Below are 27,094 nucleotides of genomic sequence, written 5' to 3' on the forward strand. Positions count from 1 at the left end.
CTCAAAATAGTGGGGTTGTGACAGGCCAACCAGGGTAAGCCCAGCACCACAGGAAACGCAGGAGAATCAATAAGGAAGAGACTGATTCTCTCCTTATGACCCTCCTGTGTAACCATGTCTGGTGGAGCGCTGGCTTCCCTAATCAGCCCTGACCCTAATGGTTGACTATCTAGGGCGTGCACAAGGAAGGGCATATCCACAGGAACAAGGGGGATCCCTAAACTATGGGCAAATGAACGGTCAATAAAATTCCAAGCTGCGCCTGAATCTACTAGCGCCTTATGCTGGGAATGCGGGGAAAACTCGGGAAATGAAATGAAAACATACATGTGAGAAAAAGGGAGCTCTGGGTGAGCCTGGTGCTGACTCACCTGGGGTGACACGACAGTGCCCTGCCTGCTGCCTCGACTCCCTGAAGAACCCCCCCGGCACCAACCAGCAGTGTGCCCTCTGCGGCCACAGATGGTGCAGGGAATGGCCCCTCCTCCGGTCGCCCTAAGGGCAGCACCTCCCAGCTCCATGGGCGTCGGAGCGGAGGTGCTGAGGGATGGAACTGACAGCCCTGATCCGGACGTCCGCAGGCAGTCAGCAGGTTGTCCAGCTGGATGAACAGGTCCACCAACTGGTCCAATGTGAGGGTGGAGTCTCGACAGGCTAACTCCCGACGGACGTCCTCGTGCAGACTGCACCGGTAGTGATCGATCAGGGCCCTGTCGTTCCATTCCGCGGTGGCGACCAGGGTCCGGATGTCCAAGGTGAAATCCTGCGCGCTCCTTGTCCCCTGCCTCAGGTGGAACAGACGTTCACCTGCCGCTCGACCCTCAGGCGGGTGGTCGAACACTGCCCGAAAGCGGCAGGTGAACTCTGCGTAATGGCCCAACGCCGCGGCTCCCTCACTCCATACGGCGTTGGCCCAATCCAAGGCTTTCCCTGAGATGCAGGAGACGCTGAGGGCGGACACGCTCTCACGCCCCGAAGGAGCCGGGTGGACGGTCCCCAGTTAGAGCTCCAGCTGGAGTAGTGTCTGGTGTCCGGCAGCCGTCCCATCATACTCCCTCGGGAGCGCAAGTCGTATCCCACCGGAACCTGGTGAAGGAGGGGTAGACAGTGGGACCTGCTGTAGTGGGGCTGGTGGAGGCGCTGGAAAACCTTCTGCTCTCTCCAAACGATCCATCGTCTGCAGCACGCGATCCATGGCAGTGCCCAGATGTTGCAACATGGTCGCGTGGTGCTGAACGCGCTCCTCCACTGGAACAGGGAGGACGTCTCCTGCTGACTCCATTCTTCGGGTGAGTGATTCTGTAACGGTCCTATGTGTAGCTGGTGAAGAGTCAGGCGCAGGACAGCAGATACGTGTAATCAAAGTTCTTTACTCAAAAAGACAAATATACAAAGTAAATCACAAGCCCACAAAGTCGGACCGAGTTACAACAATCACTCACAAACACAACATGGGGAACAGAGGGTTACATAATAAACAAGTCATTTGTTGAGTGAAGCCAGGTGTGTAAGACAAAGACAGAACAAATGGAATATGAAAAATGGACTAGAAAGCGGCGACTAGAAAGCCGGCAACGTCTACCGCCGAAAGCCACCCGAACAAGGAGATGGACCGACTTCGGCGGAAGTTGTGACATCACGCCAAGGCAGCAGATACTCTTCCTGGGATTTATTATGGATCCCCATTAGTTCCTGCCAAGGCAGACGCTACTCTTCCTGGGGTTTATTATGGACCTCCATTAGTTCCTGCCAAGGCAGCAGCTACTCTTCCTGCGGTTTATTATGGATCCCCATTAGTTCATGCCAAGGCAGCAGCTACTCTTCCTGGGGTTTATTATGGATCCCCATTAGTTCCTGCCAAGGCAGCAGCTACTCTTCATGGGGTTTATTATGGATCCCCATTTGTTCCTGCCAAGGCAGCAGCTACTCATCATGGGGTTTATTATGGATCCCCATTAGTTCCTGCCAAGGCAGCAGCTACACTTCATGGGGTTTATTATGGATCCCCATTTGTTCCTGCCAAGGCAGCAGCTACTCGTCATGGGGTTCATTATGGATCCCCATTAGTTCATGCCAATGCAGCAGCTACTCTTCCTGGGGTTTATTATGGATCCCCATTAGTTCCTGCCAAGGCAGCAGCTACTCTTCCTGGGGTTTAATTATGGATCCCCATTAGTTCCTGACAAGGCAGCGGCTACTCTTCAAAATTAAGGCAGTTCTAAACAATTAAAAACATGACATTACATTCACAACAGATTTCACAACAAATTAAGTGTGTGCCCTCAGGTCACTACTCTACAACCACATATTTACAATACAAAAAATCCATGTGTACATGTGTGTAATGATGCAGAAAAACTAATCCATGCTTTTGTCACTTCTAGATCAGACTACTGCAATGCTCTACTCTCCGGCTACCCGGATAAAGTACTAAATACACTTCAGTTAGTGCTAAACACGTCTGCTAGAATCTTGACTAGAACCCCAAAATGTGATCATATTACTCCAGTGCTAGCCTCTCTACACTGACTTCCTGTTAAGGCTAGGGCTGATTTACAGCTAACCTACAAAGCATTACATGGGCTCGCTGCTACCTATCTCTCCAATTTAGTTTTGCGCCCCCTCGGGTTTGTGCGGTGGAGATCTTCGTGGGCTATACTCAGCTTGTCTCAGGTTAGTAAGTTGGACTGTTGATATCCCTCTAGTGGTGCGGTGACTATACTCAGCCTTGTCTCAGGGTAGTAGGTTGGACTGTTGATATCCCTCTAGTGGTGTGGGGGCTATACTCAGCCTTGTCTCAGGGTAGTAAGTTGGTGGTCTGTTGATATCCCTCTAGTGGTGTGGGGGTTGTGCTTTGGCAAAGTGGGTGGGGTTATATCCTATATCTTCCTCTCACCCTCCCAGAGGACCTGAGCCCTAGGACCATGCCTCATGACAACTTGGCCTAATAACTCCTAGCTGTCCCCAGTCCACCTGGTCGTGCTGCTGCTCCAGTTTCAACTGTTCTGCCTGCGGCTATGGAACTCTGACCTGTTCACCGGATGTGCTACCTTGTCCCGGAACTGCTGTTTTCGACTCTCTCGCTCTCTCTCTCAACCGCACCTGCGGTCTCAACCTCTGAATTCTCGGCTATGAAAAGCCAACTGACATTTACTCCGAGGTACTGACCTGTTGCACCGTCTACAACCCTGCAGGTAATCAATGAACGTTTGAACATCTTGAAGAAAATCTGCCGTTAACTTCTTTGGGGTAGGGGGCAGTATTGGGTAGCTTGGATGAAAAACGTGCCCAAATTAAGCCTCCTGCTACTCAGCTGTAAAAGCTATAATATGCATATAATTAGTAAATTTGGATACACTCTGCAGTTTCTAAAACTGTTTGAATGATGTCTGTGAGTATAACAGAACTCATATGGAAGGCAAAATCCTGAGAAAAAATCCAACCAGGAAGTGAGAAATCTGAGGTTTGTAGTTTTCCAACTCAGCCCATTGAAGATTGAAGATACAGGGTGACATTAGTTATGTTTCACTTCCCAAGGCTTCCACTAGATGTCAACAGTATTTAGAACCTATTTTGAGGATTCTACTCGAAAGGAGGGGCTCATAAGAGCTCTTTGAGTGAGCGTCTGGCAGAGTGCCACAGCCTCGGTCTGGCAGAGTGCCACAGCCTCGGTCTGGCGCACTCACGTGGAAGGTAGCTATGTTCCACTTCATTTGTACAGACAAAGGAATTGTCCGGTTGGAACATGAATTAAGTTTTATGTTAAAAACATCCTAAAGATTGATTCCATACTTAGTTTGGCATGTTTATACGGGCTGTAACGGAACCTTTTGAACTTTTCGTCCGGTGTTCGGCGTGACATGAACGCGCTTTTGGATTTGTTTACCAAACGCCCTAACAAAATAAGATATTTGGACATAACTGATGGACATTATTGAACAATTCAAACATTTATGGTGGAACTGGGATTCCTGGGAGTGAATTCTGATGAAGATCATCAAAGATAAGTGAATATTTAAAATGCTATTTCTGAGTAATGTTGACTACCCAATATGGCGGGTATCTTTTTGGCTGCTTTGTTGTCTAAAGGCTGTACTCAGATTATTGCATGGTTTGCTTTCTCCAAAGTTTAAAAAAAAATCTGACACAGCGGTTGCATTAAGGAGAAGTTTATCTAAAGTTCCATGTTTATTATGAGTATTTCTGTAAATTGATGTGGCTCTCTGCAATATCACCGCATGTTTTAGAACTACTGAACGTAACGCGCCAATGTAAACTCAGATTTCTATCAAACAAAACATACATGTATTGTGTAACATGAAGTCCTATGAGTGTCATCTGATGAAGATCATCAAAGGTTAGTGATTCATTTTATCTCTTTTTCTGCTTTATATGACTCCTCTCTTTGGCTGGAAAAAATGGCTGTGTGTTTCTGTGGCTTGGTGGTGACCTAACATAATCGTTTGTGGTGCTTTCGCTGTAAATCCTTTTTGAAATAAGACAGTGTGGCTGGATTAATGAGAATTTTATCTTTAAAATGGTGTAAAATACTTGTATGCTTGAGGAATTTTAATTATGAGTTTTTTGTTGTTTTGAATTTGGCGCCCTGCACTGTCACTAGCTGTTGCGGTAGCGGAACCCCAGTCCTAGACAGGTTAATGGCCATGTACTCTTATAATCTCCACCCAGCAGAGCTACAAGAGGGCTGGCCACCACTCAGAGCCTGGCTCCTCTCTAGGTTTATTCCTAGGTTCCTGCCTTTCTAGGGAGTTTTTCCTAGCCACAGTGCTTCTACACCTGCATTGCTTGCTGTTTGGGGTTTTAGGCTGGGTTTCTGTACAGCACTTTGTGACATCTGCTGATGTAAAAAGGGCTTTATAAAATACATTTGATTGATTGATTAAACGTGATTGCATAGTGTGAATGTTATGTATGCGTGTCTGTGTTAGTGGTGTAAGCGGTTTCACCTGTCCCGTCTATCTGCTCCACCTCCAGGATGTCGACTCCCACCAGTACGTCCAGAAGGCGTTCAATCCCGTCCACGCTGGCGCCCAGCTCCTGGGCCACGAGCTCCGCAGACAGAGGCTTCTGGGACAACAGCAGGAGGTCAAACACTCCCAACTCACAGGCCGAGAAGATAACCTGATTGGAGGGGCAACAGTCAGGGTAAGCGGTCAGAGGACTCTTGCAGTCTGACAGCATCTTTTGGTGTTTACATAATGTCATTTTGTCAGATCTAAACTACATATCTGTACATTACGTTGTAAATATTTCCAGTGGTTTTGTACCATAGGTCAGGGGATGTCAATCTACATGATAAAGAAATATTATAAAGTCCAACCTTTGAGACTCTGAATCCATTGAAATACTCCAGCAGTTTAAAGGGGTAGTCCAGTTCGCTCTGGGACAGACGTTCTGCCATGATATTGAGTCCTGATGGGGGAGGAGAGTGGAATGGAGTGGGACATGAGAGAGAAAGGCATCACAGTGGGGGACAGGAGAGAGAAGGGCATCACAGTGGGGGACATGAGAGAGAAAGGCATCACAGTGGGAGATAGGAGAGAGAAGGGCATCACAGTGTGGGAGAGGAGAGAGAAAGGCATCACAGTGGGGGACAGGAGAGAGAAAGGCATCACAGTGGGGGACAGGAGAGAGAAAGGCATCACAGTGGGGGACAGGAGAGAGAAGGGTATCACAGTGGGGGACAGGAGAGAGAAAGGCATCACAGTGGGGGACAGGAGAGAGAAAGGCATCACAGTGGGGGACAGGAGAGAGAAAGGCATCACAGTGGGGGACAGGAGAGAGAAAGGCATTACAGTGGAGGACAGGAGAGAGAAAGGCATTACAGTGGGGGACAGGAGAGAGAAAGGCATCACAGTAGGAGAGAGAAAGGCATCACAGTGGGGGACAGGAGAGAGAAAGGCATCACAAGTACAGATCCCCCCACCCAGTCGAATCGGGGACCAGAACCAGTGACCTCTCGGCCACCGGTTCAAGCTCACAACCGTCAGCCCACCAACCATCCAAGACTTTACTTCTTGTCAAAAGAGTTTGAAACTGTTTACAGTGCATTTGGAAAGTATTCAAACCCCTTGACTTTATCCATATTTTGTTACGTTACAGCCTTATTCTAAAATGTATTAAATTGTTTTTCTCCCTCATCAATCTACACACAATATCCAATAATGACAAAGAAAAAACGTATAAACATTTAAAAAATATTAAATATCACATTTACTTAAGTATTCAGACCCTTTACTCAGTACTCTGTTGAAGCACCTTTGGCAGCGATTACAGCCTTGAGTCTTCTTGGGTATGATGCTATAAGCTTGGCACACCTGTATTTGGGGAGTTTCTCCCATTCTTCTCTGCAGATCCTCTCAAGCTCTTTCAGGTTTGATGGGGAGCGTTGCTGCTCAGCTATTTTCAGGTCACTCCTGAGATGTTCAATCGGGTTCAAGTCCGGGTTTTCAATCTTGGTTTCATCAGACAAGAGAGTCTTGATTCTCATGGTCAGAGTGCTTTAGGTGTCTTTGGCAAACTCCAAGCGGGCTGTCATGTGCATTTTACTGAGGAGTGGCTTCCGTCTGGCCACTGTACTATAAAGGCCTGATTGGTGGAGTGCTGCAGAGATGGTTGTCCTTCTAGAAGATTTTTCCATCTCCACAGAGGAACTCTGGAACTCTGTCAGAGTGACCATCAGGTTCTTGGTCCCCTCCCTGACCAAGGCCCTTCTCCCCCGATTGCTCAGTTTGGCCGGGCAGCCAGCTCTAGGAAGAGTCTTGGTGGTTCCAAACTTCTCCATTTAAGAATGATGGAGGCCACTGTGTTATTGTGGACTTTCAATGTTGCAGAAGATTTTTGGTACCCTTCCCCAGATCTGTGCCTCAACGCAATCCTGTCTCAGAGCTCTACGGGCAATTCCTTCAACGTCTTGGCTTGGTTTTTTCTCTGACATGCACTTTCAACTGTGGGACCTTATATAGACAGGTGCGTGCCTTTTGTTGGATCCTGTGTTTTACATTATAGCCATTACCATATATATGATTGAATATTATCTGCTGTTGGCTTGTGTGGATGTATGTATGTGTTATGCAACATAGCTGACTTGAAACATTGTTAAAAGTTTCAAGGCCATGGGCCTTTCTCATGATGGAAAAATACAGAAGACAGGGCACATTCAGAGCGTGGGGTTGCAGAACAAGCGGTCTTTTGTTAGATAACAGGAGCCAGGTGCGAGATAACGGTATGGAGCATGAGCGCAAGGATGTTCTTCACAGCAACAGTTACATCTATCAACAGAAGCACCAAGAGGAGGGGACCCGCCAACAGATGGGTTGGAACTGTCTATCACAGTATAAAGAATACTGTTTACATACATCTTGTCAGTTCTCTGTTCTGCCCTGCGTGGTATTACAGAGAGCCCGTATATACGAAAGTTGCATTTGCCATTTATTACTTAGCTAATAAAAAATACATAGTATACAATCGGTGACTCATTGTTATATTTATCCTGATACCAGATTCGACTTTTCGCAACTCTAACACTTTCCAAATCATGTCCAATCAATGTAATTTATCACAGGTGGACTCCAATCAAGTTGTAGAAACATCTCAAGGATGACCAATGGAAACAGGAACCTGAGCTCAATTTTAAGTCTCATAGCAAACGGTCTGAATACTTACGTAAATAAGTTATTTCAGTAAAAAAAGAATAGACACTTGCAAACTTTTCTAAAAACCTGTTTTCGCTTTGTCATTATGGGGTATTGGATGAAAAAAAATAAAGGCTGTAACGTAACAAAATGTGGAAAAATTCAAGGGGTCTGAAAACTTTCTGAGTATACTGTACAACTAATCTCGTTCTCAGACACTTCCGCACAAACGCGTGGAAGGTCTGGTGGACCCAACACATCAAACTTGGCCTTCATTAGTTTGGGTTAGGTTTAAAATCACATTTTAAAAAGAGAAATTATGGAAATGGGCATGGTTAAGAAATAATTATGACTTTTTGGAGAAGCTGTGTTAAGTAGTGACGATGACAAATACTTTACTCAGTAAGGTCCTGATACATCATTTCCTGTCACAAACTCAGATACCTCATGCACCTCGGCCTGTTTCTTCGGCTTGCTGTTTCCGAAGATTTACTTTTTTTATTTTATAAGTGTTTGTGTCAACACCTGCTACCAACTAGCCAGTTAGCTAGTGTCATGACTTTGCCCTCATAAAACCCCCCCCACCAGTTTATGACCCCCATAAATACCTTTCCCCCTTCCCTCTCCACTCTACAAAAATGTACTTTTGAAAATCCGTTCAGAGACTTTGCAATACAGTAACATCAAAAGGTTGGGAATGGAAGAATATTTCTGTAATCCAACCAGTTGAAAGTATCCGTTGGTATAGGATGTCAGATCAGTTGTTGTCTGGGACATTATTACTGATGACAGGACAATATGAATTGTATCTTGGAAAGTCTACAGACTCTAGTTATCAGATTCACATGAAATTTTTGCGCAATTTAAATGTTTGAATGTAAAACTATTTGCGAAAAGATGAAATGTCATTTTAGCTTCTAAATGAGAGAATTGTTTTCATTAGTAAACTATGCTCAGTCAGTGGCCACACCCAAGTAAACAGACATTGGTTGAGAACTATGAAACACGCCCTTCTCTCCCCCAATACAAAAGCCCATTGACGGAAATCAACCTCAGTTCCCGACGACGTGAGGACTGGTGTCCATGCTTTTAAAAGGGCAAATTTCAACGTGGAGGTGACGATCACCATGCTGGAAAGATGAATTTCAACTAGACCAGCCAGAGTACAGCACGAGCTGAGTATGGCAACCTGGTATGAACTTTGAATTCGTATTCACTAAAGAAGTGATACATCCTAGACGTCGAGTTATCAGCTGCAGCTTTAAACGTACGTAGCCTAGGAAAGGACAGGCAATCTCCTAAGAAGAAGGTAATTCAACGTATCCCCTCTACAACACTACGACCAGAAAAATTCTATAAAGGACAAGGGCGATCTCTGCTGGGCAAACCAGTCTTCCATCCTCGACCCATCAAAGCGCACCTCAGTGTAAATATACAGTTGAAGTCAGAAGTTAACATAGACTTAAAGGCTGACTACACCGGTCGCGTCGCGTGCGCGTCGCAAAATAAAATTTGAAACCTATATTATTCAATTATTGCGCCAACGAGCGTCTGCGTTGCCAAGGGCTAAAATAGAAGTCAGTTCTATTTGTGACGCAGATCGAGCAGCGAGTCCTGCCTCTCCCATCGCCTCATTGATTTATAGAAGCAGGGGTGACACGTGGGTGACTGAAAGACGAATGAGGTCGGTGGCGGTAATGCACCTCATTTATGAAAGTTGCCAATTGCAACATAAAATCCAGAGAAGAAAAAGCCTGGAAGGAGGAGAGATGACTAGAAACGATTCGGTTGACCGTTTTATGTGTGGATTAATTGTCGGAGTATAGGACCTTGTGCATTTCAGGTAAAATAACAACTCAATGTTTATATCCCAGGACAAATTAGCTAGCAACAGTAAGCTAGCTAAATAGGACAAATTAGCTTGCAAGTGCAAGCTAGCAGGCTAAATTGCCATAAATGTTTAATGCTTTTCGACCTGTCCCCAAATTAATTTAATTGGTTTAGAGTTTCCTTTGATATTTTAACCTGCGTGTCGTGATCATATTTGGTGTGGGGGGACGAAATATATTTATGCATGATGGCGCACGATGGCGCACGCGCGCAGCCGGTTTGGGTTCCGTGTTAGGTTGGAGTCATTAAAACTAGTTTTTCAACCACTTCACAAATTTCTTGTTAACAAACTATAGTTTTGGCAAGTCGGTTAGGACATCTACTCTAAGTACTTTTTCCAACAATTGTTTACAGACAGATTATTTCACTTATTATTCACTGTATCACAATTCCAGTGGGTAAGAAGTTTACATACACTAAGTTGACTGTGCCTTTAAACAGCTTGGAAAATTCCAGAAAATTATGTCATGGCTTTAGAAGCTTCTGATAGGCTAATTGACATAATTTGAGTCAATTGAAAGTGTACCTGTGGATGTATTTCAAGGCCTACCTTCAAACTCAGTGGCTCTTCGCTTGACATCATGGGAAAATAAAAAAAAATCAGCCAAGACCTCAGAAAAAGAATTGTAGACCTCCACAAGTCTGGTTCATCCTTGTGAGCAATTTCCAAATGCATGATGGTACCACGTTCATCTGTACAAACAATAGTACAACAAGTATAAACACCATGGGACCATGCAGCTGTCATACCGCTCAGGAAGAAGACACGTTCTGTCTCCTAGAGATGAATGTACTTTGGTGCGGAATAACAGCAAAGGACCTTGTGAAGATGCTGGAGTAAAAAGGCACAAAAGTATCTATATCCACAGTACAACGAGTCCTACATCGACATAACTTGAAAGGCAGCTCAGCAAGGAAGAAGCCACTGCTCCAAAACCGCCATAAAAAGCCAGACTACGGTTTGCAACTGCACATGGGGACAAAGATCATACTTTTTGGAGAAATGTCCTGATGAAACAAAAATAGAACTGTTTGGCCATAATGACCATAGTTATGTTGGAAGGAAAACGGGGGAAGCTAGCAAGCTGAAGAACAACATCCCAACCGTGAAGCACGGGGGGGGCAGCAGCATCATGTTGTGGGGGTGCTTTGCTGCAGGAGTGACTGGTGCACTTCACAAAATAGATGGCATCATGAGGATGGAAATTATGTGGATATATTGAAGCAACATCTCAAGCCATCAGTCAGGAAGTTAAAGCTTGGTCGCAAATGGGTCTTCCGAATGTACACTGACCCCAAGCATACTTCCAAAGTTGTGGCAAATTGGCTTAAGGACAACAAAGTCAAGGTATTGGAGTGGCCATCACAAAGCCCTGACCTCAATCCTATAGAAAATTTGTGGGCAGAACTGAAAAAGTGTGTGCGAGCAAGGAGGCCTACAAACTTGACCCTTACACCAGCTCTGTCAGGAGGAACAGGCCAAAATTAATTCAACTTATTGTGGGAACCTTGTGGAAGGCTACCCAAAAGTTTGACCCAAGTTAAACAATTTAAAGGCAATGCTACCAAATACTAATTAAGTGTATGTAAACTTCTGACCAACTGGGAATGTGATGAAAGAAATAAAAGCTAAAATAAATCACTCTACTGTTTTTCTGACATTTAACATTCTTAAAATAAAGTGGTGATCCTGACTGACCTAAGACAGGGAAATTTTACTAAGATTAAATGTCAGAAATTGTGAAAAACTGAGTTTAAATGTATTTGTCTAAGGTGTTTGTAAACTTCCAACTGTATATCTTGCATTTTCCTTTGCCGAATGGGCGGGAATTAGAATGCATAAGATTCTGTATTTACGGTAGCATAGCTTCTCAGGGTTCGATAGAGACCCAATCCCCTTCGTCCCTCAGTCTTCCCACTCTTTCATTCAAACCTAACCCCCTTTCTTTGTGTAACCAGCCGTCATATCGGTTTAGTCCGCTAGGGACTATTTATTTTATGACATGATTAGTAATCAATGTGTGATCTATCCTGTGTGATTGTTTAGGTATTTAGTAAATAAATAATTAAGCCAATTTTTGTATTGCTGATTCAACTTGTTAGCCAGGGTTTATGAAGATAACCAAGTACTTATGACAATCAGAATGAGACTGAATAAGGAGACAATTAATAATTGACTGCTTTTGAGAGTTTATTCGGAAGACAGTTTATTCGGAAGACAGCAGCTCTATAAACACTCTTCCGTGGTGCTCCAGGTTATTAACGAGTTAATTGTTGCATGGTTTAATTCAAATCATGTAATCAATCAAAAGTTAGGAAATTGATTTGAAAAAATAGCATGTTGTATAATTTAATCAGTCAGAGACACAACAGTAGGTTGCAATGGAGCCCGCTTCACCTGAAATAGCTAAAGAACGTTTCCAGCGCTGTAGAGGCTGCGTTTATTATTGTCCGGGACAATATTGACAGTCCGGAGTTCCAATGCGGCAATTGTTTGCTAGCGGAGGATTATAAGGAATGAGGTGGCTATGCTTAGCAAGCAAATCTCAATTCTGCACGGATTTATGGGGAAAACGCAGATTGTAACTTTCTTGTTCTCAACTCCTGTGGCTGGACGCCGCCCGCGAATGGATGTTATTCCGCCTTGTCATCTGTCCCTAGCTGAATGGCGTGTGCTACCTGGAACTTGCCAGCCAAGGAAGTTGTCACCATCTGCTTCTCATCTTCCATCCTGTAGTAAAGTAGACAGAGAACATCAAGAAGATTGTTCCAAACAGCTCTGGTCCCATGTCACAAGCTGTGGAAACCGAAGGAAGCAGCATACTGCTAAGTGGACGGGAGTGACTGCGAGAGGTTCAGAGCAGATTGACATAAGGAATAGCTTCGCTGCACAGGTGCCTGATCTACCTGCGCCTTCATCGCTGGGATTTCCTGTGTCTGCGATGGCAGTGCTGACTGCAACTACGCCGACTCCAACAGTGGCTTCGTCGTCGAATTCAGCTCCTTTCCCTCTCTCTGGATCTTACAGGGCACTGCCTGCTATGGGATGTCTGGACATATTGCCGGGAGCAGCGGGTATACGCTATCCTGCTTCTCGTGGACGTGTGAACGGTTCAACAAATTGTGTGAGGGGCAGGAATGGGTGGATTTCTCCATTCCCTTGTGCCATCCAGGAGCACGAGTACAGAACATCAACAAGCTGCTTCCTAACATTATAAACCTGCATCAGGACATCAATAAGATTCTCCTAAACATTATAAACCTGCATCAGGGCATCAATAAGCTGCTCCTAAACATTATAAACCTGCATCAGGACATCAATAAGCTGCTCCCAGACATTATAAACCTGCATCAGGACTAGAGGTCGACCGATTAATCGGAATGGCCGATTAATTAAGTTTTCATAACAATCGGAAATCATTTTTTGATATATTTTTTCAAATATATATATATTTTTTATACCTTTTTATTTTACTAGGCAAGTCATTTAAGAACACATTCTTATTTTCAATGACGGCCTTGGAACGGTGGGTTAACTGCCTCGTTCAGCGGCAGAATGACAGATTTTCACCTTGTCAGCTCGGGGATCCAATCTTGCAACCTTACAGTTAACTAGTCCAACGCAATAACGACCTGCCTCTCTCTCGGTGCACTCCACAAGGAGACTGCCTGATACGCGAATGCAGTAAGCCAAGGTAAGTTGCTAGCTAGCATTAAACTTGTCTTATAAAAAACAATCAATCATAATCACTAGTTAACTACACATGGTTGATATTACTAGATATTATCTAGCGTGTCCTGCGTTGCATATAATCTGACTGAGCATACAAGTATCTAAGTATCTGACTGAGCGGTGGTAGGCAGAAGCAGGCGCGTAAACATTCATTCAAACAGCACTTTTGTGCGTTTTGCCAGCAGCTCTTCGTTTTGCGTCAAGCATTGCACTGTTTATGACTTCAAGCCTATCAACTCCCGAGATGAGGCTGGTGTAACCAAAGTGAAATGGCTGGCTAGTTAGCGCTCGCTAACTGGAGGGACGGAAGCTATACTGTTACACTGGCAATACTAAAGTGCCTATAAGAACATCCAATAGTCAAAGGTTAATGAAATACAAATGATATAGAGGGAAATAGTCCTATAATTCCTATAATAACTACAACCTTCCTTCAACCTTACAACTTCTTACCTGGGAATATTGAAGACTCATGTTAAAAGGAACCACCAGCTTTCATATGTTCTCATGTTCTGAGCAAGGAACTGAAACGTTAGCTTTCTTATATAGCACATATTGCACTTTTACATTCTTCTCCAACACTTTGTTTTTGCATTATTTAAACCAAATTGAACATTTTTCATTATTTACTTGAGGCTAAATTGATTTTATTGATGTATTATATTAAGTGTTCATTCAGTATTGTTGTAATTGTCATTATTACAAATAAAATAAAAATCTTTTTGGTCCTCCAATAATCGGTATCGGCGTTGAAAAATCATAATCGGTCGACCTCTAATCAGGACATCAATAATCTGCTCCCAAACATTATTAACCAACATCAGGACATCAATAGCCTGCTCCCTAATATTATAACCCTGCATCAGGACATCAATAACCTGCTCCCAAACATTATAACCCTGCATCAGGACATCAATAACCTGCTCCCTAACATTATAACCCTGCATCAGGACATCAATAACCTGCTCCCTAACATTATAAAACTGCAGTCTCTTACGACGTTCGTTTATCTCCCTTGGAAATTGGTCATTGAGACCGAATTTGGTCCCTTTTAAGCTCCCTTCCCCTGCTTTTGATCAGCTCCTGTTGTTGATTGGTCGGGGACCCTTGGTCTTGTCGCTCCGAGCTCCAAGTCTGTGTACTCGGTGGAAAGCCACCTTCTTTACAGTCTCTATAGGAAGTTTCATGGATTGCATGAATTCTCTGATCACACCCTCTGGATTATTGGATGTGTTCTCAGGAATCCCAGAAAAAAAATAGATTTTCACGCATGCTACAACTTTGTATGTCTAGTAGCGACTCCTTCATCACCCTGTTTTCCCTGAGTAGACAATCCATGTTGGAATCGTGGATTTTTAACTTGGCTGTGAGATTGGCTGAAGATGAATTTTAAAGAACTGATTGGGTCTCTGCTTGACACCAACAAACGCCCCATAATATCTGTCCTCTGCCCTCCCTAAATGGTGGCATTGAACGGTTCAGCAGACTTCCATAACTGACTACCAGACTATTACAGCTCTGTGGGTGGAACATTTATTGAAAATGTTGATACCTTCTGGAGACAAAGCTTGTTTTATAAGGAGAATGGGTTCCATCAAAAATCATATGAGTTACTAGATCCTTTCACAGCATTTATAAGGCTGCATTGAGACAACTTGAGACAACGTATCAATGACCCAAGCCCAGATCAGTTAATCCCTACCAGTCTAACCACTAGGCTACCCTGCCGCCCCACCATTGTGTCGCTGAGTTGTCATAATGCTTCAGCAAATGCACATTATCCCAGAGGCGTTGGAAGACACAATGTAAATAACCTTTTTTTATTTTACCTTTATTTAACCAGGTAGGCTAGTTGAGAACAAGTTCTCATTTACAACTGCGACCTGGTCAAGATAAAGCAAAGCAGTGTGACACAGACAACAACACAGAGTCACACATGGAGTAAACAATAAATAAGCCAATAACACATTAAACAAATCAATGACACAGTAGAAAAAGTAGAACAAAAGTAGAAAAACCGTAGAAAAAAAAGTATATATACAGTGTGTGCAAAAGGCATGAGGAGGTAGGCAATAAATAGGCCATAGGAGAAAATAGTTACAATTTAGCAGATTAACACTGGAGTGATAGATGAGCAGATGATGATGTGCAAGTAGAGATACTGGTGTGCAAAAGAGCAGAAAAGTAAATAAAACAGTATGGGGATGAGGTAGATTGGGTGGGCTATTTACAGATGGACTATGTACAGCTGCAGCGATCGGTTAGCTGCTCAGATAGTTTGTTTAAAGTTGGTGACGGAAATAAGTCTCCAACTTCAGCAATTTTTGCAATTCGTTCAAGTCACTGGCAGCAGAGAACTGGAAGGAAAGGCGGCCAAATGAGGTGTTGGCTTTGGGGATGATCAGTGAGATATACCTGCTGGAACGTGTGCTACGGGTGGGTGTTGTTATCGTGACCAGTGAACTGAGATAAGGCGGAGCTTTACCTAGCATAGACTTATAGATGACCTGGAGCCAGTAGGTCTGGCGACGAATATGTAGCGAGGGCCAGTCGACTAGAGCATACAGGTCGCAGTGGTGGGTGGTATAAGGTGCTTTAGTAACAAAACGGATGGCACTGTGATAAACTGCATTCAGTTTGCTGAGTAGAGTATTAGAAGCTATTTTGTAGATGACATCGCCGAAGTCGAGGATCGGTAGGATAGTCAGTTTTACTAGGGTAAGTTTGGCGGTGTGAGTGAAGGAGGCTTTGTTGCGAAATAGAAAGCCGATTCTAGATTTGATTTTTGATTGGCGATGTTTCATATGAGTCTGGAAGGAGAGTTTACAGTCTAGCCAGACACCTAGGTATTTATAGTTGTCCACATATTCTAGGTCGGAACCGTCCAGGGTGGTGATGTTGGTGCTGCCCGCACCCGCCCGCCCCACTAACGGTTGAAAAGCATGCATTTGGTTTTACTAGCGTTTAAGAGCAGTTAGAGGCCACGGAAGGAGTGTTGTATGGCATTGAAGCTCGTTTGGAGGTTAGTTAGCACAGTGTTCAAGGAAGGGCTAGAAGTATACAGAATGGTGTCGTCTGCGTAGAGGTGGATCAGGGAATCGCCCGCAGCAAGAGTGACATCATTGATATATACAGAGAAAATAGTCGGCCCGAGAATTGAACCCTGTGGTACCCCTATAGAGACTGCCAGAGGTCCAGACAACATGCCTTCCGATTTGACACACTGAACTCTGTCTGCAAAGTAGTTGGTGAACCAGGTGAGGCAGTCATTATAAAAACCAAGGCTATTGAGTCTGCCGATAAGAATATGGTGATTGACAGAGTCGAAAGCCTTGGCCAGGTCGACGAAGATGGCTGTACAGTACTATCTTTCATCGATGGCGGTTATGATATCATTTAGTACCTTGAGTGTGGCTGAGGTGCACCCGTGACCAGCCGTGACCGGCTGGAGTCAAGAAGGGCAGCAAGGAAGCCACTTCTCTCCAGGAAAAACATCAGGGACAGACTGATATTCTGCAAAAGGTACAGGGATTGGACTGCTGAGGATTGGGGTGAAGTCATTTTCTCTGATGAATCCCCTTTTCGATTGTTTGGGGCATATGGAAAAAAGCTTGTCCGGAGAAGACCAGGTGAGCGCTACCATCAGTCCTGTGTCATGCCAACAGTAAAGCATCCTGAAACCATTCATGTGTGGGGTTGCTTCTCAGCTAAAGGAGTGGGCTCACTCACAATTTTGCCTAAGAACACAGCCATGAATAAAGAATGGTACCAACACATCCTTCGAAAGCAACTTTTCCCAACCATCCAGGAACAGTTTGGTGACGAACAATGCCTTTTCCAGCATGATGGAGCACCTTGCCATAAGGCAAAGTGATAACTAATTGGCTCAGGGAACAAAACATCGATATTTTGGGTCCATGGCCAGGAAACTCCCCAGACCTTAATCCCATTGAGAATTTGTGGTCAATCCTCAAGAGGAGGGTGGACAAACAAAACCCCACAAATTCTGACAAAGTCCAAGCATTGATTATGCAAGAATGGGCTGCCATCAGTCAGGATGTGGCCCAGAAGTTAATTGACAGCATGCCAGAGCGGATTGCAGAGGTCTTGAAAAAGAAGGGTCAACACTGCAAATATTGACTCTTTGCATCAACTTCATGTAATTGTCAATAAAAGCCTTTGACACTTATGAAATGCTTGTAATTATACTTCAGTATTCCATAGTAACATCTGACAAAAATATCTAAAGACACTGAAGCAGCAAACTTTGTGGAAATCAATATATGTGTCATTCTCAAAACTTTTGGCCACGACTGTATTCACCGCATTAACAAATAAAATGTGATTTGTGTGGCCATAATGAACCCCAAAAATACCCATGCCCTTTGCAGCCAGTGGCTGTTGTGCCCTTCTCCCTGAGTGCTGCTCCATCACGTGATCAGGTCTTTCTCACAGGCTACAAGTGAAGACAAACATCTCAGGGACAAAACTGCGCACCACCTTATCCAATTCCGAGGTGCATATTGAAGATATCGGAAGTACTATCCACATTTACTTTTCGTCAGCCAACAAGATGCGTAAATCGAACAGCAAAAGCACTAGCTATGTCAATCTACTATCTCCCATAGTACAAAAGTCAACCTATTCTAATTTGTGCAAGAAATATATTTTCCAAACAGAGTCTGAGACAGTTGTAGGATGCGATAGATCCCAGACTAATACAACCACTAGCATCCAAATAACTTTTTTACGCAATGTGGCTGATGCAACAGATCAAAACGTTTAACTTAAAATGTTGATAAACTTTTAGGCTATTTCTTCACATTAAAAGCTCAGCAATGCTATAGGTTATAAGTGCTCCCTTTGCAGAAAAAGACATTATCAAAAGTAACCGCAAATGCGAATATGCATGTAACGCTTTTATGCTGGAAAAGGCATTGTTCGTCACCAAACTGTTCCTGGATGGTTGGGAAAAGTTGCTTTCGAAGGATGTGTTGGTACCATTCTTTAAAAAGGTGCATTTTTTGTGTGAAAATTATCTTCACCAAAACTTGAAACTCACACTGCTTATGTATGTAGTTAGGCTCTACACCCCTTGTAAAGCAGATTAATGTGCTTAATTTTAATTAGTTATTTGGCCAATTTAGTTAAAAAACGTATAACATATAGGCCTATGGAGTAGGCCACATGAGGTGTGCGACTATGTTTCGAAAAAGTTGTTAAAAAAAGGCATTGTTTCTTATGCCGAGCATCATTCACAAGAGATAATATATGGTCGTTCTATGATTTGATTTGATTTGATTTGATTTATATATAATTCACAAGTGATAGGCAAATATTGTCACCCATCAAACTGATCTTGATTTAATGTTGTCTTTACATATATTATTTAGTATATGTGACATTTTGTATTGATTTAGAATAGACCATTTTCATGCACCTGTATCGAAATAGGCAGCGGGGGAAAATACATGCCATCTTTGCACTTAAATAGCGAATGGAGGATGTTTTTCCCCGTGGTTTATTTTCATGCCAGCCAGGTAGGCTATACTCCTGTTGTAAATATAAGCAATGTGCTTAATATTAGGAAAGTTAAGAAATAAATATTGTAGGCCAGCCTATAGAAAGCTGATGGGAGCCTCGTCGTTTTAATAGAGACCATCACTCGCTTTTCTCGAGCAATTGCATAGCCTATAGAACTGTTGGCAAGATGAGCTCATGGGCTCTCATGAAGTGTTGACTAGATTTTCAAAACATTTGCATTGATGTCAGAGTGATTAGAGAGACAATAGCATGTTGAGTACCAGGCAGTTAGCAAATTTGGTAGGACACTAATGACCATCAGCAGCATCAGAGCTTGGAGAAGCCTAATTACGGTGACTAAACGGTCATGTGAATTTGACTGCTTCATGACTCGTGACCGCCGGTGTGTCTGTAATATGGTCACTTTCTAAAGTCACTGTACACAGATGGTGATACAATTCATCATTTACCTGGTTTAGATATGCTGTTTTATTATGAGGCCAAAGTTCCATGTAGGAAAATGTTTGATGTCGCACAAATATAAGCTGTGCAAAAATAAAAATAAATGTGACATTAAGCAGACACTTTTATCCAAAGCGACAGTATGCATGCATTCATTTTAAGTTTGTGGCCCCGGGAATCGAACCCACAATCATGACGTTTTGAGCGCCATGATTTTTCCATTGACTATCATGGATATTTTTTATTTTGCTATTTTAATAGGCTATAGACTACATTTCTAACAGTTGAATAGGCTATATACTAGAGGTCGACCGATTTTGATTTTTCAACCCTGATACCGATTATTGGAGAACCAAAAAAAGCCAATACCGATTACTCTGCCATTCTTTAAAAAAATATATTATTTGTAATAATGACAATTACAACAATACTGAATGAACACTTATTTTAACTTAATATAATACATCAATAAAATCAATTTAGTCTCTAATAAATAATGAAACATGTTCAATTTAGTTTAAATAATGCAAAAACAAAGTGTTGGAGGAGAAAGAAAAAGTGCAATATGTGCCATGTAAGAAAGATAACGTTTCAGTTCCTTGCTCAGAACATGAGAACATATGAAAGCTGGTGGTTCCTTTTAACATGAGTCTTCAATATTCCCAGGTAAGAAGTTTTAGGTTGTAGTTATTATAGGAATTATAGGACAATTTCACTCTGTAACATTTGTATTTCATATACCTTTGGCTATTGGATGTTCTTATAGGCATTATAGTATTGCCAGCCTAATCTTGGGAGTTGATAGGCTTGAAGTCATAAACGTCGCTGTGCTGCAAGCATTGTGAAGAGCTGCTGGCAAATGCAGGAAAGTGCTGTTTGAATTAACACTTTTCCTGGATAGGGAAGAGCGAGAGAGAGAAGTAGCCAAATGCCTGAACAGCTGATCAAATCAAAGCAGATCAAGTTTGTTGTCATTGTGACAACCGCAAATAATACTTCAATGTAACCTACCTACCTATGTAATGGAAAACAACCTAGAAAGTCCTACTTAAATGGAGCAATTCAACAACAAATGTCTAAACATCTTTTGCAGCATGTCAACATTGCCTACTTGCTCAAGTGGTTTGCAAGTGATTTCAATTGTTTTTCTCAGTTGTCAATTAGTTTGGATCTTCTTTTCACTGTGATCATCTCTGTGTCTGTCCTGTGCAACCATTTGCAATGTATCAGTTAACAATGTTATCATCACCAACACTGGCCAAGGTGATCATCTCTCCTCAACTGACCCTGACACTTGGCCTATGTTGTAGCCCTATTTTACATTCAGCAAGAGCAAGCCTGCTCGGGGGCACTCAGGATGGTGACATGAGAGAGTGTAACATTTCTAGCTGAGGAACAATTTTAGGGTTTTCTCACAGTTTATAGTTTTAGACTGAATTCGCTTTTTATATAAAAATTGATATCTAACCATACAATGTAGCTATTTTGAATAATTTTGTAATTAATCAAACCATTGAAATAGATTTTTGACGATTTCCAATGAACAAGCTTGCTATCAAAAAGTTTTAGCGTGTGTAGTTAAGTTAGCCTGCTAACATCTTCATAGCTCGTAGCATGTAATCAGGACATGACCAAACTGTTGCTGAGATAATGGATGTTGAAACTCACTCATACCCGATTCATACCCGAATACCCCAACCAAGGAGCAACTTCCAAAGAAGCTGAGAAGTGAACCATCAATGAGCCAGCTACAGGACAACATCATCCGCATCCTCACGGCTAAAATCAAAGAGAGCGCAGATGACATCATGAATTTGGTGTAAAAGAACACTGTCAGTATCGTTAACCTGAAGAAATCAATTGATTTCAGTGCTGAGGAAGTAAAAACTCTGAAGCAGCAGAACGCAACATTGAACATTAAGGTTGCAAAGCAGGAGAAGAAACTCACTGAAATGGAGTCAAAGGTAAACGAGAATGACCAGTATAGTCAGAGATGGAGTCTCGAATTTATGGAATAGCAGAAAAAGCTGACGAGAACAAAGCAAGAGTGAAAGATATTTGCAGGGCAATAGTCCTGGAGGAGGAGCGAAATGTTGTTGTAGGTTCTCTGGATGTAGTGCACCGCCTAGATATGCTGAGAGATGGGGACAACAACTAGCCACCACGACCATCTCCAGGACAGCGAGGGATATGACATGGAAAAGTGCAAAGAAAACTGACTATTTAAAGAAGAACAACCTGAGGTTCAAGGAGGATCTGACAGCATTTAACAAAGAAGCTCGGAATCGTCTGTGGCGATGATTGAGAGCGCAAGGAAAAAGGGAAAAGTGCATACTTTGATGGGAGCCAAGGCTTTTGTTAATGGAAGGGAAATTCACGCTGACGCCTAGTTTGTTGACTGCTGGATTTATCAAGTGAGTTGTGCAGGCAGTAGTGAGTTTTATTTGCATCTGATAAAACTTTATATTTCTTGAAGAATGAGCATTGTTTATGTGAGCCAAACTTGTTTTTTTATGGCAGGGAAATAAACACTGGCACTTAATGTTAGCTTAATGGCTATTTGTTTATACCAATCTATGGTACAATGTTATTTGCAATTGTATAAAAATATATGTATAATTTAGGTCAACCACTTGGGTGGTGCAAAGGACTGTGTTTATTTGCAACTAATAAGAACTTTTCTTTTTGTGAGACCCTGATTCATGTGAAAGTATACAAGTTTAATATTCTTCAAATAGCCACTGTGATAGTAAATGTCCATTTCTGTTTTTTCTATTAATGCCAGGCGAATCCGTAATGTTTGGGACATCCCAAAGATTTGATATTGGCCGTGGCATTAGGCAGGGTTGCCCAATTAGTCCATTTGTATTTTTATTGGTTACTCAAATTATGGCCCTTCATATCAAGAAAGGGAATTTAAGGGGGATCACGTGACCCTTGGACGAGATGGCCGCATGAACTAAGAGCTCCGCACAAGTAGTTTCCAATTCCTAATCTTACCTCCACTCCAAGTTCAAACTCATTTAGCTTTAGTAAGAAAAAGTCATGGCGGCTACAAAAGGCGATACTACAGGTGGCATTTTTACCCGGACTCGAGTATTAGCGACGGAAAAAGCCTCCAAGAAGAAGCTAGCTTCAGAAAAAACTAGCGCCATTAGCCAGGAGCAAGAGAACCCGCTCCCCCACGAGGCACAACAAGTGCCAACCTTGCACTCTGTCGAAGACATCCTTTCTGAATTGAGATCCCAACGTACAGAACTAAACACTAAATTAGATGCCATTAACTCTCAGCTCAGTGCGATAGAGGGCAAGGTGACAATCCTGGAAAACGCTTTGCCTGACATCAACAACAAGATAACCATAAACGCGGGGCGCCTGGACGAGGCAGAGGGGCGAATCCTATCCATGGAAAACTTATTGACAGATGCCATGGAAACAATAGCATATGCTAAAAAGAAAATCGAGCATCTGGAAGAGAAAACAGAGGACCTGGAAAAGGAAGGAATAATTGTGTTCTATTCAATCTGGGCGAAAAAGAAGAGGGAAACATGCCACTGATCCGCTACCTGCAAGACAAACTTCCCGAGTGGCTCCACATGTCCACCGACAGGCCCATAGAACTCGAGAGAGCTCACCGAGCACTGAGGCCCCCACCAGCAGCCAGACAACCACCGCGCCCAATCACCATACGTTTCCTGAGATTCACCGACAAGGAACGAGTCCTACTGGCGGCGAAAAACAACACCATCACAGTGGGAAACGCCAAACTCGCTTTACACCAGGACCTGTCAGCTGGAATACGCCGAAAGCGCCGAGAATTTGACGAAGTGAAGAAATACTCCATTGACCGAGGCATCTTCAGGGGATTCAAATACCCAAATGAGCTCAGGATTCTTCACCAAGGAGCCTTGCGACACTTCAAAACTCCCGAAGAGGCAAAACGTTTTTTGAAAGACAATCCTGGCCAATGAGAAACAGACCAATGCCTAAATGCGATTAATGCCATTACTAAAGGAGGTAAGACGACATATAGCCGATATCCGGAGACCCACCCCCTAAAGGTCATTATAGCCGTCCAATTTATATTTATTTTCCTTTAAATGAGAGGGATGGGCTGTATAGCCTAACCTAGGCCTACTAATGTTTCAGCCTACTTTTATTTCCCTGTTTTTTGTTGTTGTTGTTGCTATTATTACTTGGGGTTCCCTATGTCCCTTGGGGGAGGTATATGTAGGCTTGGCTATAGATTTTATTTTTCTCCCCTCTTTTACTGTGGTCTGGACGAGGGCAACTGTGTTATTTACTCAATGCGGGGTGGAGAGGATGAGGCATTTCTTTGGTGGGGAGAGGGAGACGTTGTGCGTTGCTAACTGTTCCCGGTTTTTGTTTTATTCGGAACACAGAATTGAGACTGAGCGGGGGGGGGTAATAGATCCAACGGGATGTGTCGAGTTGTTTGGGAACTCGGCTGGGGTGTTCAGAGATTATTATTTTATGTACACCATTTATTTTCCTTTTATGTGAACACAGCTGTAATTACTATCCACTTTTACCCAGAGATGACTTGCACTAAAGTTCGATTACTGCTCGATGACGATGACTAGTACCTTACATCTATTGACATGGAACTGCCATGGTCTAGGGCATGCAATAAAATGAAAAAAGATACTATGTGCTCTAAAAAAGGAAAAAGCAGACATCGCGCTATTACAAGAGACACACCTCTGTAATGCTGAACATGCCAAACTCCGCAGAGCTGACAGGTGTATTTCTCATCTTTCAAATCAAACAGTAGAGGCACAGCCATACTTATCCATAAAAATGTTCCATTCATAATTGACAAAAACATATCTGATCCGGAGGGGAGATTTATTTTGATAACTGGGTCACTATATGGTCAACCAATTACTATACTAAACATATACGCCCCTAACACAGATACTCCTGCCTTCATGTCAAAAATTATAATCCTGTTCAATGAGCATTGTGTCTCCTTTGGCGTGGTGGCCGGAGATTTTAATTGTACCCTTAACCCAACCCTAGACAAATCATCTCAAGGCCCCACCACAAATCCTAGATCTGCAAAGATGTTGAACTCTCTTACTAAAGAGATGGGACTGATAGATATCTGGAGAGAGACTAATAGCTCATCTATGGACTATACATACTACTCTAATGTCCATAACACCTACTCCCGTATAGATTACATTTTTATCCCAAAGAGTTTCATAAATTCAGCCACTTGTACAATCGGACCCATAGCACACAGGCTAGATCTTGAGAGGGAGCTGGAATGCTGTGAAAAAAATACATAAACAATCCCTAGACAGCACTTCCTGGAGTCATCTTAAAGCAGCCAAAGCCAAACTGAATTTGGACTACACTCGGGAGATAAAAAAAAAGAGTTTTCTTTACTAAACAGAAATACCATGAGTATAGCAATAGGCCCAGTAGATTGCTTGCTTACCAATTAAAAAAGGAGCAGTCAAGAGCGTACAATCATGGCTATCCGAACAGCAGAGGACGAGGTCACATATGACCCAAAAAAGATCAATTTAACTTTTCATGATTTTTACTGCAAACTATATACCTCTGAGAGAAAACACGCGGAGGCAGAACTCCACTCTTTCCTAGAGGGAATCTCGCTACCTAAACTATCAGAGACCGACCAAGAAGATCTCAACTCCCCCTTCACTCCTGAGGAGATCCTGGAGGCAATTACCTCCATGCCACCTAATAAGTCCCCAGGCCCAGATGGATTCCCCAGAGAGTTCTACAAAGCTTTTTGGCCCCAGCTCCACCCTATCTTCATGCCAATGCTGGAGGATTTTTGCAAAACGGAGTTCTCCCAGACTCAATGCACACCGCTCGCATTACAGTGTTGCTAAAAAAGGACAAGGACCCCCTATCCTGCTCGTCCTTCTGGCCCATAAGCTTGTTGGATTTCAACTATAAAATACTTACCAAATTGCTTGCCAAAAGACTAAACACTCTTCTTCCCAAAATAATAAAAGCGGACCAAACTGGATTTATTAGAGACAGATACTCTTCTGATAACATTCGCCGTCTTTTTGATATTATTGATCAAGTAAACGCACAGAAGACCCCTGTCCTGTTGACTTCACTGGATGCTGAGAAGGCGTTTGACAGGATGGAGTGGAGCTTTCTGTTTTCAGTCTTAGAAAAGTTCAATATGGGCCCAAATTTTATTAAATGGATCAAATCACTATACTCTCATCCAAATGCCATGGTGACTACTAATGGACTGAACTCTGACAGATTCCCTCTGGAACGGGGCACAAGACAAGGGTGCTCGCTGTCCCCGCTGCTCTACTTGTTGGGGGCGGAGCCTCTGGCAGAGCTGATAAGGAGCAATCCAAGTATTATGGGTGTTTCTGCAGGCGGCCTGCAGCACAAGATTTCGCTTTACGCGGATGATGTCTTGCTCTACATATCCAACCCTGAGAAATTATCTTCCACTCCTGGACCGAATCAAGAACGATCTCCAAACCTGGATCTCCCTCCCAATTAGCTTAGTAGTAAGAATTAATGTAATCCGTATGAACGTCCTCCCTAGACTGAACTACTTATTTCAGATGCTCCCATGCTATCTCCCAGTTTCCTTCTTCAAAACAACTAACCAAAGCATCACCAAATTTATATGGGGCAATAAAAAACCTAGGATCAAGTTTTCCACTCTATCGAAACCTGAATCTAAGGCTGGTCTTGCCCTTCCCTCCCTTCAATTGTACTACTGGTCTGCCCAAATCCGCAACATGCTAACATGGATCACAAACAGACAAGAGTCAACGTGGATTCAGATAGAAGCCCAATCCTGTGGTTCATTGCCCTTAAGCTCAATTATATTCATTAACAACTTTAGTGAAGTGGGCAACATAGCCAAAACCTTTGTGATTTACAGCACCCTACTAGCGTGGAGGGACTGTAAGAAATACCTGGGCATTTCCTCCCAAATATGTTCTCACTCGCCTATAGTAGGCAACCCAGACTTGCCAAAAGCCCTGAGGGATGCCAACTTTAATCTTTGGCATACTCTAGGAATCAGGACCTTTTCAGACCTATTTCATCAGAAAACCACTACACTGAAATCCTTTCAAGAGCTCTGCAGTGAATTCGATGTGCCAAGATCCCATTTTTTTCAAATATCTTCAAATTAGACATGTAATGTCCTCATTTACCTCCAAGAGGATGTTTAGAACTCAGTTGAATGAAGTTGAAACCCTTCTTGTCACAGCACAATCCATTAAAGGCAAAATATCTTACATCTATAGACTCCTTTCTGAGAAAGGAAGCTCCTCCTTTACTCCTTTGAAAATAATCTGGGAAAAGGACCTTGGTCTGACTATCAGTGATGAGTTATGGGCGGAGGTTTGCGACAGGGTATACTGCTCCTCTACCAGTGTAAAAATGAAAGAATCTAATTTAAAAAATTTGTACAAATTTTATTATACTCCTTTGAGACTCCATAGAATGAAAACAGATATGTCTCCTAACTGTAAAAGATGTACCTCTGAAAGTGGAACCTATATGCATGTATTTTGGAGCTGTAGAGAGATTGCCAGATTCTGGCAAAGTTCAAGGGGGACGAATACTTTCGCAAGGCACTGTACATGTTGTGTAAGGTACTGTAAAACCTAAAAACAAATTATTGGCCCGTCGTCTCAGCGAATGCTTGAAATAGCTGATAAGAACCTTGATAGTGCTGCTGCAATTGTTACAGTGCCTTGCGAAAGTATTCGGCCCCCTTGAACTTTGCGACCTTTTGCCACATTTCAGGCTTCAAACATAAAGATATAAAACTATTTTTTTG

The 27,094-nt window shown here is 42.9% G+C and overlaps 1 protein-coding gene across 1 annotated transcript in view; it reads right to left on the reverse strand.

Moving 5' to 3' along the window:
• asmt2 (acetylserotonin O-methyltransferase 2) overlaps nt 1-27,094 on the reverse strand; it is a 77,497-nt gene that overhangs the window by 45,608 nt on the left and 4,795 nt on the right. The window contains exons 2-3 of the mRNA XM_042325037.1: nt 5,342-5,433; nt 4,968-5,142 (exon numbers count right to left, since the gene is read on the reverse strand). Of these exons, the coding sequence (XP_042180971.1) occupies nt 4,968-5,142; nt 5,342-5,422 (256 nt within the window). The 5' untranslated portion in view covers nt 5,423-5,433. The remainder of the gene's footprint in view (nt 1-4,967; nt 5,143-5,341; nt 5,434-27,094) is intronic.

This window comes from Oncorhynchus tshawytscha, linkage group LG08, assembly GCF_018296145.1.
Source record: "Oncorhynchus tshawytscha isolate Ot180627B linkage group LG08, Otsh_v2.0, whole genome shotgun sequence".
Taxonomy (NCBI): Eukaryota; Metazoa; Chordata; class Actinopteri; order Salmoniformes; family Salmonidae; genus Oncorhynchus; species Oncorhynchus tshawytscha.